The 17,366-nt window shown below is 44.2% G+C and overlaps 1 protein-coding gene across 1 annotated transcript in view; it reads left to right on the top strand.

The window, feature by feature from the left end:
* The window catches only part of FGFRL1 (fibroblast growth factor receptor like 1), a 139,658-nt gene extending 122,547 nt beyond the window's left edge, over positions 1-17,111 (top strand). The window contains exons 3-6 of the mRNA XM_081328007.1: positions 18-98; positions 8,486-8,770; positions 11,572-11,925; positions 13,609-17,111. Coding sequence (XP_081184133.1) covers positions 18-98; positions 8,486-8,770; positions 11,572-11,925; positions 13,609-14,018 — 1,130 coding nt within the window. The 3' untranslated portion in view covers positions 14,019-17,111. The remainder of the gene's footprint in view (positions 1-17; positions 99-8,485; positions 8,771-11,571; positions 11,926-13,608) is intronic.
* The last annotated feature ends 255 nt before the right edge of the window (positions 17,112-17,366 follow it).

Below are 17,366 nucleotides of genomic sequence, written 5' to 3' on the forward strand. Positions count from 1 at the left end.
CTTCTTTTTTCCCCCAGATGATGCCAGCTCAGGAAGGGAGAGTTTGGGACCTGAAAACCCTAACAGTGGATCAGAAGATCAGTTGGGGAAGCTCTGGGGTAAGTGCGGATAGATCCCCTTTTATCCCCTCTGCCCCCCTTCAAGGGGGAAAGAACATTCTCCATTGGGATTTCAGTTCCGCCAAAGGCAGGAACCCCACCCCCACCCCCCACCCCCGGGCTTCAGTTCATCTTGCTTATCTCCAAGATAAGCTTGCTTATCCCCTCCTTGGAGATGGCTTCCAAAGTCTTTCCATCTGGGCTGCTCTTCCAAAGGAGGAGAAAAGCGAGGTGATTTTTTATTTTTATTTTTTATTTTTTGGCATCCTGGGCTGGTTGCTCTTCCGTTTGTGTGATGGCGAGACTGCCTGCTAAGAATGCCATGTATAGTTTTTGCCACACCGGCAGTGCCGTATTTCGCAAGTTCGATGCAGAAGAACAGACTTCTTCAGAGAGCTTCATCTTTCTGTGGGTCAGAGTGACTGTCTTTTTGTGGCCTTGTAACACCGGCTCAATAAACGTGAGCTGAACCAAGGCCTAGCCCTAACCGGAAGCCTGCAAAGAAATCCAGGCCGTTACCTTAAACCGGAAGGCTGTCTGAACTTCTCGCCGGAGAAGCCCCACCACAAACGGGCCTTCCTCGCGTTTCTTTTGTGTGCACTCCTTGGGTGTCTTCAAGCAAACCTGGAGAGCAGCCATGCAGGTTAAGCCTTCAGGGAACCGAGAATACGGTGGGCAGTTTGCGAGCAGACCGATTGGTAATAAAGGAGAACGGCCAACTTGCTTCCTTGTTCCGAGGAGTAAAAATGAATCAAGTGCCACCCTTTTCCTCTCCGAGGCGGGTTTTCTTTCTGTGCTCTGAGTCCTTTCACGCAGGACCTGAATGGCTCGTGGTCACGTCCCCTTTGCTGCTGCTTTGTGGATGTGCTGCATCCCTTTTTTATAGCCTCGCTTTCTAGGCTTCTCCTGAGGGTAACCTTCTAAAACGAACCGAGCTGTTGTTACCTCATGTCTCTTGTAGCTACTCAAGCGCCTTAGCGGTCTACTCCGCCTTTTCTTCTTGTGAACTTTCTTAAGCCAAGTCATCTATGACTCTGCTCACTAATCAGAGATTGTGGATCCCATCCGGCTAGGATGGCTGGTTGATTTATCTACCTCCTGCCTACCATGGTCCCTGTAGATCAGGGGTGTCAAGCCACCGGCCCGCGGGCCGGACGCATCATGACAAAACCGCGCCCCACCCCATTGCCGGCAATGGGAAAAAAGCTCCGATACGTCGCGCGATGTCACATGACGTCGCGAGTTTGACACCCCTGCTGTAGATTAAAAAGAGAGCTCTGTTTCCTTCAGGCCTCTGTTTCCTTTCAGTCTTAAGAGTTCATTCTGTAATTTTAAACAACAGGGTTGGGTTTGAATCGGGGGCAAAGAAGCTGGGATTTAGGCCATCTCTTATGGGACTTCCCCAAAAAGTATGCAACTAAAGGAGGATTTTTGATTGAAAGTAATCCAACCTGGATATTTTTTTTAAATACCTCCTTCCTTCCTTCCTCCCTTCCTCCCTTCCTTCCTTCCTTCCTTCCTTCCTTCCTTCCTTCCTTCCTTCCTCCCTCCCTCCCTCCCTCCCTCCCTCCCTCCCTCCTCCTCCTTCATTCCTACTCTCTCCTTCCTCCCTCTCCCTCCCTCCTCTCTCTTTTTTCTTTCTTTCTCTTTCTCCCGCCCTCCCTCCCTCCCTCCCTCCCTCCCCGTCCTCTCCTGTAGCTTTCTTTCTCTTCCTTTCTTACCTTTTTCTTTTTGAAAGAGAGACATTTCACAACTGTTTAACTGGAGATCTGGTTTCAGTGTGTCGCACCAAAGAATGGAGAGCAGCTTTCAAGGGGAAGATAATCACTTAACTCGTTTCAAAGGGAGAAAGAAAGGAAAGGAGGCAGCCACAGAGATATAGCCTTACCTCCTGGTTTTTAAAAGTCTCTCCTGTGTGTGTGTGTGTGTGTGTGTGTGTGTGAGAGAGAGAGAGAGAGAGAGAGAGAGAGAGAGAGAGAGAGAGAGAGAGAGAGAGAGAGAGAGACAAAACCACTCAACTAAAGGCTTCAGACAGGAATGAAGCAAGAGGCTGTTCAGAGGGCCCTGTTGATTGTTCTCCCCGGAGCAGGAAAAGCTGCTCTTCTATTCTTACGGAGCAAAGGGAGAGCTGAGGATTCTTATATCCCTTCATAAGGAGGAGTTGCTTTGCTTGTGTTCCAGCAGATCTGTGTGTGTGTGTGTGTGTGTGTGTGTGTGTGTAGTGGGGAGAGGCAGGCATAGATGGATGATTAACTTAATTCACTCTCACAGGACCCTGACACAGGACACGGAGAGTTTTCTCACTGACTTTCCAAATTTGCAGTGAAGGAAAGTCAAATTCAGGAAGTTCAAGTCCAGACATCTTAAATGTTGCCACGTTTGAGAAGCTCTGCTCTAGACGCTTCTCCCGCCTGTACCGGTAGAGGAGTAACAGAATAACAGAGTTGGAAGGGACCCTGGAGGTCTTCTAGTCCAGCCCACTGCTCGAGCAGGAGAACCTATACCAAACAACTGAAGTGATTCACTTAACAACTGTAGCAAGCGAGGTTACAAAATGGGGCAAAGTTCACTTCCAGCAGTAGAAATTGTGGGTGCGATTGTGGCAGGGGTGGGATTCAGCCGGTTCGCACCACTTCGGCAGAACCGGTAGCTAATTTTTGGTTGCCCAGGCCCAGAATGGACTTCCGGAAGTGGCATCCACACAGAGAACCGGTTGTGCACCTATTTGAATCCCACCACTGCTTGCTTGCCTCCTTCTTTCCTTCCTTCCTTCTTTCCCCCTCCCATTTGCCTTCCTTCCTTCCTTCTTTTACCCCCTTCCATCCACCTGTCTTCCTTCCTTCCTTCCTTCCTTCCTTCCTTCCTTCCTTCCTTCCTTCCTTCCTTCCTTCCTTCCTTCCTTCCTTCCGTGGGACTCAGCCGGTTCGCACCACTTCGGCAGAACCGGTAGCCAATCTTTCGGTTGCCCAGGCCCAGAATGGCGGCATCCGCGCAGAGAACCGCTTGTTCACCTATTTGAATCCCACCACTGGGTTGTGGCAATCTTTGATGTGGGCAAATGGTGGCCTGCAAGGGATCCCAGGAAGAGGCAACTTGACGGGTGCTGGAGGGACCGCCTTGGAGGTCAGCGTTTCTGCTGCCTCCCCTCTCGAGATCATCGGGGAAAGACCCACCCACCCCTACCCCCCCTTCATTTGCACACCCGTCTTTCCCGACAGAGCTAGGGTGTCACTCCTGTCCCTCCAGCTGTCCGCTCGCTCCTTCATTAGGTTACACATGAAAGCCTCGGAGCGAAGCCCTTCGGCGCAAAGGAGGAAGAAGAGTGAAATCAAATATCCCGAGGTGGCCGAGACCCAGAAGGTGGAGATTGGGCGGAGAGGAAGCATTTGTTCTTGCTTGCTTGGGCTCAAAGCATTTTTCGGGGGCAGGAGGAGACGTCGAGCTGGGCTCCCCCTTGAATGCATCTGAAGTATGAAGTTGGGGGTTGGGTGGGAGGGGAGAGGAACGGGGTGGACCAAGCTTTGATACTGCCTCACACAGCAAGAGGTGCATGTATCAATCAATCAGAATAGAGCTGGGAGGGACCTTGGAGGTCTTCTAGTCCAACCCCCTGCTCAAGCAGGAGACCCCACCCCATTTCAGACAGGGAGCTGTCCAGTCACTTCTTAAAAACCTCCAGTGTTGGGCAAACACAATTCTTGTGGCAGCTAGTACGTGTAGTATATCTTTCTCATAATTTGCTCCTATTATTCCTAACAAAAATAATTCTGGCTTTAAGTCTATTTGTGTTTTTTAGTCATTTTCTCCAACCATAAATGTATTTTAACCCAAAATCTTTTTTGCTTTAGGGCATGTCCACTAGATATGGTAATAAGTACCCGGTCGTTGCATTTCCAACAGTTGTTTGTAATATTTTTAAACATTTTTGCTGATCTACTAGTCCACCATTTTCTTTCTGAGATCCGAGAAAGAGCCTCGAAGATAGTTCTGCATCTCTGGTCCCCCTCCTCCAAATTCTAGACCAGGGCTAGGCAACCTTGGCTCTTTTATGACTCGTGGACTTCAACTCCCAAAATTCCTGAGCCAGCCTGGCTCAGCTTGGAAACCTCTCCCTTTCCCCTCAGCATGGCTGGCTCAGGAATTCTGGGAGTTGAAGTCCACCAGTCATAAAAGAGCCAAGGTTGCCTACCCCTGGTCTAGACCCTTCATTAATTCCATCTTTTTTTCCATTCAGGCAAGTTTCTCTTCTCCGGCCTCTGAAAGGTGTCAGATAGCGGTGCTGAGATGAAGCTGCTTCTCCTTCAGCCTGATGAAAAGGGTTATCAGCATCTAGTTGGCACCTTAACTTCGGCCTATCGAGCCATCTTTCTTCAGGGCGCCCCTCCCAACCTCCCAATCTGAGATAATCTTCCATCATCACAATCCGTGGTGCCACTTGGGGGAAAAACAGATTCCATAAGTGCCACAGTCAGATAACGTAGCCTGCCCCGCTGAAAGGTGATGACAGGTTGAGTCAATCCGGCGTAAATAGATTTCCTTGGTTTCTGTCAAGATCACCCAAGCCACCTCAACCCGATAACCAGATTGGAAACTTGACAGAACAAGATTGGACAGGTTGCTTGGGCTACTAGTAATGTCTTCACTCCAACCGATGAGGAGGAGTTGAAAGTGGTAGAACATTGCTCCAACATGGGCTTATCTTCGGCCTTCTGCTTTGAAGAGAAGTTATACTTTGCCTCCAGAATAAAAACAGCATATAATAGAATAATACAGTTGGAAGGGACCTTGGAGGTCTTCTAGTCCAACCCCCTTCTCAGGCAGGAGACCTTATACCATTTCAGACAAATGGCTGTCCAGTCTCTTCTTAAAAGCATTCACAACCTCTGGAGACAAGTCGTTCCACTGATTAAATTGTTCTCACTGTCAGGAAACTCTTCCTTAGTTCCAGGTTGCTTCTCTCCTTGATCAGCTTCCATCCATTAGATCCGATCATCTTGAAAAAGAACATTTAGTATCTACTAAATTTCGGGCTTCCGGTGGCGACGCGACGCTGAAAGACAGCCGTTTTCGGGCTGCCCGCTCCGCAGCTGTGTTTTTCCATCGTAAACAGCGCCGATCAGCTGTTTAGATGGATTTGAAGCCCCCTCCTCGGGAGAAGAGGAGGGGGTGAGGCCCCAGGTAGGGGTTGAGCTCTCCGGGGCCGCCTGAGATGAGAGCTTGGGCGGCTGAAGGATGAGCCCCCCCGAAGCCTGGGTTGCTCCGAGCTGCGCAGCGCCTCTGCTCTGGGATTTATGGAGCAGAGCCAGGCGTTAGCAACCACCCCTGCCAAAAGGAAATACTTTTGATTATCAAGATGCAGGCAGAGCGGTACAGGAGGTCAAGGTGAAGTGGACTCTTTATTTCTACTCTCTAGCTCAATGGATTTTATAGCTTTAAAGTGAAAGTGCGTAATAAGTGAAAGTGGGGGAAGATGGCGGCTAAAACTTCTAAAGCTCTTCGGAATGCGGGGTCTTCCCTGGTGCAAGAGACCTCATTGCAAGCTTTGCTTCCTCCTGCATCTCCCTCGGTATTGACGCTTAAGGATTTACAAGACGCTCTTGGAAAGCATGCACAATTGATGTCTGATATGATGGATGAAAAGTTGAAAAAGCTGGAGGAGAAAATGGAGGAGAAAATGGAGAAATTGGAGAAGACGATGGAAGAGAAGCTGAGAGCAATGAGGGTGGACATCTTGTCTATGGTTGAATCCGTAGCTGAATGTGTGCTACAGCTGGATATAAAAGTGGAGGATCTCAGTCAAAAGAACTCTATATTAGAAGCAAAGGTATTAGAAAATGAAAATATAAGGGATAAAATGGACGATGAATTGAGCCTTGTTCAGTATAATCAGATGCAGTATGCTATTAGAATTAGGGGTTTAAAGGAGAATGGTAAAGAAGATTTAAAGCAGCTGATTTCTGAGGCTCTGGAAGGGGTACTGGGCCAGTCAGCATCTGAAATTGAGGGAAATATGGACAAAGTTTTTCGTGTAAATTCATGGATTGCAAGACAGAGGAAGTTACCCAGAGATGTGGTGGTCTATTTTACAAAGAGAGTAATTAGAGATGAAGTCATTCAAGCTGCTTATGATACTAATTTGGTAGTGGCTGAGCAAGAAGTTTTGGTTTTAAAAGAGATCCCTCCGAAGATCCTAAGGAGAAGGAAAGATTTTGCATTTCTAGTACAGGAACTTAAGAAATGTGATATTAAGTTTAGATGGGAGATTCCAGTTGGATTGGTGGCGATGCACGAAGGTAAAAGACATCGTTTGGTTACTGTGGCTCAGGCACGTGATTTTTATAGTAATGTGTTAAAAGCAACCCCCCTATCATCTTTGGAAGCTGCAAAAGGATATGGTGTGGGAAAGCTTCAAGATGTTGCAGATAGACAGACAGAGGACAATGGTGTTGGAGGGGATCAAGTCACAGTCTCATCGGTTGCTGCAGGAGGCCAGAAGATGACGCGTGCCGCCCTAAGAAGAGCGAGACGAGAGCAAGAGCAAGACCAGCAGAAAGTTATGGAATCTTCAAAGTGTGCTTACAGTGAAGATATGGGAGGAGAGCGGTCTAAAGAAGTTTTGGGGGTTATGACAGAGGTGCTCCAAAAGTTTTGGGGCGTTAAGATTGCTGATTAAATTTTTAGATTAGAATGTTAATGGAGTAAAATTATTATAGAGGAGAAAGAAAGTTTTTTTTTAAATATTTCACACAATTTAAGATTGATGTTATTTGCTTGCTAGAAAAGTATATTAGGGTTATGGACTTAAAGTATGTGTTGAACTAAGAATGGGTATGTAAGCTCCTAATTAACAACAAGTTGTCTTAGAGATTGCCTAAATCTTTTTTTTTACATATACTCTTTTTATTTGAACTTTTATTTGAACTTAAGGATGATTTGGAACTACGAGACATTTGGCGTGATACATGCAAGAACTATTTTTGATCATAGTTTAGTTTGGTTGGAGATTATTAAGATTAACAGAGATAGGCGCTTTTGGTGCGTAACTGAGAATTTGTTTGGAAATTAGAGAAAGGTGGGAGAATGCAAATAGCAGGTGAAAGTTTTTTTTTCTTTTCCTTTTTTTTTTTGAAATTAATATGAATAAGGACTGGGATTAAGAAAATTTATTTTGAGTAAAGCTCTTTTTCTGTTTTCCTCTTTTTCTTTTCTACTTTATTTGTAATATTAATATTTCTTTTTATATGTAATATTAATATTGTTTGTAGTTATCTTATATGAGCTAGAGGGCGATAGATTTAAGAGTTTATTGTTGGTAGCATATGGATGTTTATGATTGTTTTCTGTTTTTATACCTTGTACTTAGCTCTGGGAAGTCGGGGGGGGGGGAGAGGGGGAGGGGTAGGGAGGGATAGGTAGGGGAGGGGGAGGGGGAGGGGGGGATTGTTAAAGACAAAATGTATTTTAAAACTTTTCAATTAAAAAAAAAGGATCTACTAAATTTCATTTGCTCCCCCAGCGTCCTTTAGAGAGAAATGCAGGGTGGCTGTAAGTCTCTTCTGCAAAGATAAAAGCTTGCCTAATTTCATATACAACAGGCTGGAATCTTCTGAAAATCTTCTGTAAACAACCACAAACACCACAGCAGAAGGCACACAAAGCAGGGTTTGGCATAACCTGTTGTTTCTATCAAACAATTGTTGAGAAAGATGTTTGTCTGCTGGTCTATTGTGTTTTGTGATTTATATTCCGCTGTAGCAGGAAGGCATGGACTTTGTATTATAAAACACTATCCCTTATTACAGACAAAGGGTTCATCTTTTTCTGTGCTCTTAGTCTGTGGAGATTCTCAGCTATCCAGGTCACGGTTGTCCCAAAGGTGCTTTTTCAAGAGGCAACTGGGCTTTTTTTCTTTTCCCCTTGAAGATGTTTCACTTCTCATCCAAGAAGCTTCTTCGGTTCTACTGAATGGTGGAGAATGGAAGGATTTATATTCCTTGCAATCATCTGGTCCTTTGCACTCCCTCTGAGAGTCATTGAGGCCACTTGGACAAATAAACAGCTAAACTTCCAACTGGCCAACTCAATGAGTCTCAGAGGGAGTGCAAAGGACCAGATGATTGCAAGGAATATAAATTCTTCCATTCTCCGCCATTCAGTCAGAACCGAAGAAGATTCTTGGATGAGAAGCGAAACGTCTTCAAAGAAAAACAAGCAAGTCCGCTTGCCTCTTGGGGAAAAAAAGCACCTTTGGGTCTTTGCTATTAGCTTAATGATCTTTTTCCTCAATGATTCTTTTCCTGATAAGAGAATAGCGGAGCTGGAAGGGACCTCGGAGGTCCTCTAGTCCAACCTCCGAAGCTTTGCTCATGCTTTGCTTCTCTTCACAGCTCGACCGAGATTCACTCAGCCTGCGAAGATGAGGCAACGTGTGATCGCCCGGCCGGTGGGAAGTTCGATCCGACTCAAGTGTGTGGCCAGTGGCAACCCCCGGCCGGACATCAGCTGGCTGAAGGACAACAAGCCTCTGACCTCTCAGGAGATTGGCGAAAACAAAAGGAAACGGTGGACCCTCAACTTGAAGAACCTGAAGCCGGAGGACAGCGGGAAATACACCTGCCGCGTCTTCAACCGGATGGGCGAAATCAACGCCACCTACAAAGTGGAAGTCATCCGTAAGTATGGACCGACAGATGAGCGCGACGAGTTGTCACTCAACAAGTTGGCAAAATGTTAGTCCAGCATCAGGACTCTCATCCCGGGGAAGAGAAGCTGCTTCTGAGGAAACAAGATTAGGGATTCAGACGTCATCCTCAACCCAATGACTTCAAACTCAGTCTAAGTCTGATTAGATAGTGGATTCTTCAAGCTGTGAAAAAGGGGACTTTGTGGATACAACTGTGTGGGGCCACCGTGTGTGTGTGTGTGTGTGTGTATAAAAACCTTCACATTTTGGTCAGGCATGCCTATACACCAGGGGTCTTCCAACTTGGCCCTTTTATGACTTGTGGACTTCAACTCCCAGAAGTCCTCCTTATCTCTAGGTTGCTCCTCTCCTTGACTAGTTTCCATCCGTTGCTTCTTGTCCTGCTTTCAGGTGCTTTGGAGAATAGCTTGACTCCCTCTTCTTTGGGGCAGCCCCTGAGATATTGGAACGCTGCTATCATGTCACCCCTCACCCTTCTCTTCGTTAAACTACACATACCCAATTCCAGCAACCGTTCTTTATATGTTTTAGCCTCCAGTCCCCCCGATCATCTTTGTTGCTCTTCTCTGCACTCTTCCTAGAGTCTCAACATCTTTTTTTACATCGTGGTGACCAAAACTGGATGCAGTATTCCAAGTGTGGCCTTACCAAGGCCATGTAAAGTCGTATTAACACTTCATGTGATCTTGATTCTATCCCGCTGTTAATGCAGTCTAGTTCTGTGTTGGCTTTTTGGTTACAAAAAGGGATCATGTAATCTAGGGACACTAGATCAAATATGAGTCAGTTGCCAAACGGCCGAATTTTGATCACATGACTATGGTCAAGTGTGTGAAAAATGGTTGTAAGTCACTTTTTTCCAGTAACATATTCTCCTTAAAACGAATGTGGTAAGTGTACTCGAGATCCAGCGTCTCCAGTCCGAGGACTTGAGGCAGCCCATCAACGATAACATTTTCAGTTACATAAAAATGTGAATGGAAAGCACATGTGGAGGAAAGATCTCTCTGGTGCACCGATGATACAAGACTGTCCCACATCTGGGACTGATAAAGAAGCAGCTGTGCGGAGTAGTAAAAACATGTGTTTACATTAAAACCAGGAGCAGAAACAGGGAAATGAATCAAATCTCAAATCTCAGTGTAGGATATGTAGCATGTAGCATTTTCCGCCCTCATCTAAACCAGGCGGGTGCCGGTCACAGCTCCGCTCTTCCCATTTATCTTCGAGATAAAGAAGGATAGCGTCTTTCCCGTCAACCTTTACAGCAGGGGCATAAATTGCCAGATTTTTGCTATTAAAGAGATTTGAAGGGTGATTACCCTTTGGTGTATCCTAAGGTTAGAGAAGAGATTTATCGCCCAATTGTTCTGGCTGTTTTGACTGAGCTTCTGGGCTTTTGCCTGGTGCATCTGCCGGTGAAAATGTAGCTTTTCCCAGAGTTGATTCTCTCCATTTCCGAGATCATTTTTGGCGTAGTTGGTGTAGGCTGCATCTTATGATCTGCGTTCTTCGCTGGAATGGCTCTGCAGTTCTGCTTCAATTAGTAGAACTTGTCTGGCTTTTATTTCAAAGATCAGGAGGACGATGGATGGTCTCTGAGGGAACTGTCCTACCAGATATATATGGGAAGCAGGACCATTTTTTGCCAGCAAAATAAAAGTCCAGCTTGAATTTGCCATCAGTCTTGCTGCAAAGTAGGAATCAGTGGGATTAATAGAATTTTTTTATTAAGAAACATAAGCTTTGTGAATTATAATTCTTTTCATTAAATGCACGGGGCAGGGGAGAGGAATGCAGGTTGCTTAGGCAGGTGGAGGTTAAGAGTTGCTATGTGTCGGGGGAAAAAAACGAGTGATATTAGCTTCTAATTTAGAAAGGATTGAGTTAATTCAATTAATTAATTGATGCCACAGAAGATTAACACACCTTGTGGATTCTTTTGGAACTAAGTTTCTGGATGCCTTTGGTTTCTTTAGCATTTAGAGAAGGACGAGATGCTGACAGTGAGAACAATTAACCAGTGGAACAGCTTCCCCCCAGAATTTGTGGGTGGTCCTGGACAGGCATTTGGCATAAGATCTCTTGGAGTAGAATAGAATAGAATAGAATAGAATAGAATAGAATAGAATAGAATAGAATAGAATAGAATAGAATAGAATAGAATAGAATAGAATACAATACAATACAATACAATACAATACAATACAATACAATACAATACAATACAATACAATACAATACAATACAATACAATACAATACAATACAATAACAGAGTTGGATGGGACCTTGGAGGTCATCTAGTCCAACCCCCTGCTCAGGCAGGAAACCCTACACCATTTCAGACAAACGGCTGTCCAGTCTCCTCTTAAAACCTTCCAGTGTTGGAGCACCCACAACTTCTAGAGGCATGCTGTTCCCCTGGTTAATTGTCCTCACTGTCAGGAAGTTTCTCCTTATTTCTAGGTTGCTTCTCTCTTTGGTCAGTTTCCATCTGTTGTTTCTTGTCCTGCCTTCAGGCACTTTGGAGAATAGCTTGACTCCCTCTTCTTTGGGGCAGCCCCTAAATATTGGAACATTAGCTATCATGTTCCCCCTCATCCTTCTCTTCATTAAACTAGACATACCCAATTACAGCAACCGTTCTTTAGAACTCTTTAGAAGACCTTCCAAGGTCCCTTTCAACACTGTTATTTTGTGCTCTGTATCACATGCACGGTTCAGACAACTCTTAATCAAATGAAAATTTGTCTGTATTCCTTTCCAGAGAGGACACGATCCAAACCCATCCTTACTGGGACACACCCGGTGAATACAACTGTGGACTATGGAGGAACAACCTCATTCCAGTGCAAGGTGAGGAGTGACGTTAAACCGGTGATCCAGTGGTTGAAAAGAGTGGAATACGGGACAGAGAGCAGATACAATTCCACCATTGATGTCGGCGGGCAGAAGTTTGTGGTACTCCCCACCGGTGATGTTTGGTCTCGTCCCGATGGCTCCTACCTGAACAAACTCATGATCACACGCGCCAAGGAAGAAGATGCTGGCATGTACATTTGCCTGGGGGCAAACACCATGGGGTACAGCTTCCGAAGTGCGTTTCTTACCGTGTTACCAGGTGAGATGTTTGTTCCAACCTGTTAACCGTTGGGTCTTCCTTCAATTGTATTTATTTGTTAATTTTGCCTTCTTAAGCTTAGGGCTATTGCTTTTGCAGCTCCGAGCGTATGTCAGACAGTCACCTGTCTGAGATGGTTTAGGTTCTCCTGCTTGAGCAGGGGGTTGGACTAGAAGACCTCCAAGGTCCCTTCCAGCTCTATTCTATTCTATTCTATTCTATTCTATTCTATTCTATTCTATTCTATTCTATTCTATTCTATTCTATTCTATTCTATTCTATTCTATTCTATTCTATTCTATTCTATTCCTATTTATTCTATTCTATTCTATTCTATTCTATTCTATTCTATTCTATTCTATTCTATTCTATTCTATTCTATTCTATTCTATTCTATTCTATTCTATTCTATTCTATTCTATTCTATTCTATCGCCTGTATCAAATGAATCTCACTGAAGTCAACTGGCTTATATTGAGAACAGCTTATATGGAGAACAGCTAAATGGACCTAATTTTCAGCTGCCACAATTATTCTGGAAAATGCTTCTTAACCAAACCTTGGCATTGGGAAATGAATAAATGAATATTTATTCATCTCCTGTAGAACAGGAACTGGAAACTCATCAATGTTTGAGATGAGCAGATCAAGCTAAATCTGGTCCATGTCCCATCTACTTGCTTAGAAAGAAAATTACGTATGGATTCATGTGCCCAGTTGCTAAAGAGTTTTGCATGCAAGTTTTTATAATTTATGCTCAAATAGCTGTCTGAAAAGGAAGGCTCTTTTTGTATTTGGAAGACACACTTTTTATCCTTTATTTCAAGTTGAAATTTGCAGAGTTTGTAATTTAGCTGTCTTTGGGCATCAATCCCCTTTATTAGCACCAAAGATTAATAGCTGGTTGGGTTTTTATCCCAGCAGATCTGATCTAAGATGTGTCCCACAAGCTTGGCACATGAAAACAAAAGCATTGATTTTATTCAAAACCTGGAAAAAGCAATGTTTTGGAGTGAAAATTAACTTTGTTGTCTATATACAACTATTTAGCCTTCTACCCCAGGGGTGTCAAACTGCCAGCCTGCGGGCTGGATACATCATAGTGAAACCGCACCCGCTTCATTGTTAGCAATGGCAAAAAAGTCACAATACGTCACGACACGTCATGTGACATTGCGAGTTTGACACCCCTCTTCTACCCAGAGCAAAGTAAGTCATTTTAGCCATGGATTATCAGGAGTCCTTGATGCTCTCTCAGCTTGCGTATGTTTCATTAACCAAACTAGATAACATCATCAGGACGCACACGTACACACACACACACATTTCAACCCTGAACTCTATTATCAGTTACAATGAACACCAGGGGGCACCACATGACCAGTTCAATCCTTACTGGGACTCCTCAGAGGCGGTAGGCATTATTCTGTGGCGTTCAAACCAGAATACTAGAAATTGAACTAGTCAGCCTTGGGGCTGTATTTTATATTTTGAGAAACTAACGAAATATTGGAATACGTTCTTCTAGGTTCTTCAGTTCCACCTCTGCTTTGAAATGGCTGAAAGAAAGATGCCAAATCAGATGTAATTCAGGGAGGTGGAGGCCAAACCCAGCTCAGTATTTTGACATTTTCTCTCCTGGTTCTAATCCCCCTCCTCAATTGTTTTTGTTCTTTCCTGCAGACCCCAAGTCCCCAAGCCAACCTATGGCACCTTCCTCTGCCAGCAGTCTTCCATGGCCGGTCATCATTGGGATCCCAGCTGGGGCTGTCTTCATCTTCGGGACAATTGTTCTCTGGCTCTGCCAAACGAAGAAGAAGCCATGTTCTCCTCCAGCTGCTACGCCGGGACACAGGAGCCAGCCTCGTGACCGGGTCTGCACAGCCCAGGTCTCCGATAAAGACTGCTTGTCCTCCATGAACTATGAGGATTATGTCGCCCAGCAGCAGCATTTGCTGACCCAGGGGCCAGTCCTGGCTTCCAGCGCGGCTTCCAAAATGTACCCAAAGATTTATACAGACATCCACACCCACACCCATTCCCACGTGGAAGGCAAAGTACACCAGCACCAGCACATCCATTACCCGTGTTAAAAAGGTCCGCCATTTTAGAACGTTGTGACATGAATCGCTTTGCATCAGCCGAAACAGCCGGGAAACCGTGGGGAAAAAATAACCCGACGCAACCCAACGAAACATGGTGCGTTGCCCAAGGTGTGTTGTTACTGTGAACAGGAGTAATGAAGGAATTCCCCAATGGCAAAGACGTTCCTTTAGAAGCCCCACTTTGTCTTGGGGAAAAGCTGCTTCGGTGCCTGCTAACCCTACAAAGTCGAGGTGGTTCAATCCGACTCCGTCTCCTCAAAGCACAACGCCAAAGTGCCAACGCAAAAGGGAAGCATTTGAGTGGCCTTATACCAAGAAGATGGATGGATGGGTGTGTGGGGTTGTGTGTGCCTGTGCGTGTGTGTTTGTGGGGCGGTGTGTTTCAAGTTGTGAAGCCAAGAAATGCTGCCTTAGAGTTAGCAATCACCAAACTCCTCCATCTCTAAGAAGCCTTCCTGCAAAATCTTGGAAACCTGACCCCAAAACGAAGAACAGTGTATGGCTCACTTTTATATTTATATTTAATTATGATCATGATGAATTGATAAATGATGATGATGATGATGATGATGAACTGGAACTGCTGACTTTTTAAAAAATTTAGGACCAGAATGGTATGCAGGGATATGGAGGTTCACAAAAGTCAAGATGGTGGCCTTTAAAAGGGGCGGGACTTTGATCTCCTGTTTAAGGTCACCATGTCAGTAGAGGCCACCTTGTCAATGAAGCCCACCATCTTGATGTTTTTGACCCCCTCCATGCCCCCTCCCCAGCCTCGCGTTCTTCCCTTACCTGGGGTGTAAACCCCGTCATCAGATTTTTCACAGATTCTAGCAGAAAAACCTCTTCATGACAACACAAATAAGCTGAAGAGTCTTGAAGCAAACAAATGTCCTTTGTGTTTCAGGGACAACTCATTTCTGTAATACAACTTGCAGGGGGAGAGAGAGAGAGAGGATCTACCTTGTCAATTCACCCATATTTCACTTCAGTTCTAAGGGGAGAAACAGGCAAAATGTGACCGAATTAAAATGGAGTCAACGCAGGTTCAGTTAAAAAAGAAAAGGGGGTGGGAAAGAACGTAACCTTTTTTAAAAAAAAAATCTATATAGAGTTTAAGCGAAAATCGTGTATATTTAATTTATTTTGTAAAATGTATATTTTCTTCCAAAGTAAGCAATTCTAAATCCTATCTTTGACCACAAATTTATTTTCCCCCCAGCCTCTCAAATACGAGGAGAATAATTTTTGATCGGATCTCGAATGCCCTACGCATGCAGCCTTAACTATAATGTTAGCGTCCTTCAAAGCATAAACCATCCTGTGACATTTGGATGCAAGCTCCACCCCTTTTATATTTGCATGCATTATTGTGATACAAGTACACAGAGGGAGAGCTGGATATCGTGATACCACCGTGCATGGTTTATCCTTCTGAAGTCATCAGGATTAGAAAAGGGCAGCTCTGTGCTATTGCTCATCCTTTTCTAGGCAATCCTCTTGTTGGTTCAACAAAATGTGGCGTTGTGGTTTTGTTCCAAGAAGCCACTGTTTGTTTTCTAGGTTGAAAAACAAGCAAAGTTCTGTCACTGAAACAAGAGGGATTTTTAAATGAAATAACCCTACGGTGGCAGAACCAAATATGAAGAAGAATTTCAGTGGCAATGCCCAAGGATTTCAACTCATGAGGCTTGAGCTATTCAATGTTTTGACTTGAAGAATATTAAATTAAGATTAATTTTAGGAATTGAGCTTAATTAAGATTAAGAATAGTATCATTGTATCCCATGGCATTTCATCGCTGGAGGTTTTCGAGAAGAGACTGGACAGCCATTTGTCCAGGATGGTATAAGTCCTCCTGACCGTGGGCAAGGGGAATGGACTAGAACAGGGGTCTCCAACTTCGGCAACTGTAAGGCTTGTGGACTTCAACTCCAGAATTTGCTGGCTGAGGAATTCTGGATTTGAAGTCCACAAGCCTTACGGTTGCCAAAGTTGGAGACCCCTGGACTAGAAGACCTCCAAGGTCCCTTACAAGTTCTGTGACTGCAGATATTATGTTATCTACAATCTATTCCTACACTGTTGGAGAAACCTAAATTTTATGGTGATGTATGAGGAGTACGTCGTCCATTAAATTAAATGCTGCTGTGCTACAGGATTCCTAGAAGATCTTGCTCTTATCTGATAGATATGCAGGGAGGCAAAAACAAACAAACAAGCAAACATCCAATTCTCATCTTTTTCAGAGTAACACTTAGGTTGCCCTTTCAGAAATATTTGATTGCTTTGGAAATACAATTTCCTGCAGATGATATTCCAGTTTGGAGTCTGCTTCTAAGTGAATTCCCCCAGAGTCCTTTGCAGCCCCAGTGCTGGAGAGCTTTATTCCAGTTCAGAGGAAGAGGGCAGTGGATTAGGGGTTATGATCGAAGTATGCCATCAGGTTTTGCATCCGCACATCCTTGCAAGTCTTTTAGGCTGTTAGGGTTGGCTCATGAAACTGAGAGCTCATGGATAAAGCACAGGGTTTTTTTTCTTGCTCAGTTTGCCGGTTTAGAAAGACCAAGAGATGGAAGAACAGAGGTGCATCCAGATGTTCATAGCCAGGTCAGAAATATAAGAATAAACGAGCCTTAAATTGTTAGCTTTTCAGAGCAATCCGCTAAAAGGAATGAAAGTATAACAACTATGCAATTTTTGTTAACGTATACAGAACCATGATGAAGGTGCGATTGGTTGATTGATTGAATAAGTAAATAAATTTTATTCACACACTGCCTTATCAAGTCTTCATGACTTTTGAAGTGATCACCTGAGTTCACTGCAATTTACATTCGGTCTCTTCTGAATTATTGCCAGGCAATCATTTATGGAATTTTTTCTTAACTCTTGAGGATGGTCTAAATTAAAACTTTAGTTTTAATATAAATTAATTTCGCTTTCAATTCAATTAAAAACAATAGCACATTGACCAAACCAAGCTGAATAAAAATCAACCTTTCTACTTGGAAAGGGAGAAACTCCATTGAAAGCTTACTCCAATAGCTCATAAAAAAGGAAAGCCTGTTGGTTAACTTAGCAAGGGAGGAGGAGGAGGAGGAGGAGGAGGAGGAGGAGTGGAAGAGGAGGAAAATTACAAGAACATACTAACTGTGTTCATTTTTCTATAATCATCATAGATTCTATGATCCCTTTTTCTTTACAATAAATCTCGATAAAGAAACCGCTCAGATAATCTTATTATTAGGTTGTCCTACCTAGCATAAGGTCTGGGCTGCAAAGATTGAAGTGGCCACTGGATGGCAGGAGCCCTGCACACAAACCTCTTAACTC

Source organism: Vipera berus (assembly GCF_964194415.1).
Source record: "Vipera berus genome assembly, chromosome: 4".
Lineage (NCBI taxonomy): Eukaryota > Metazoa > Chordata > Lepidosauria > Squamata > Viperidae > Vipera > Vipera berus.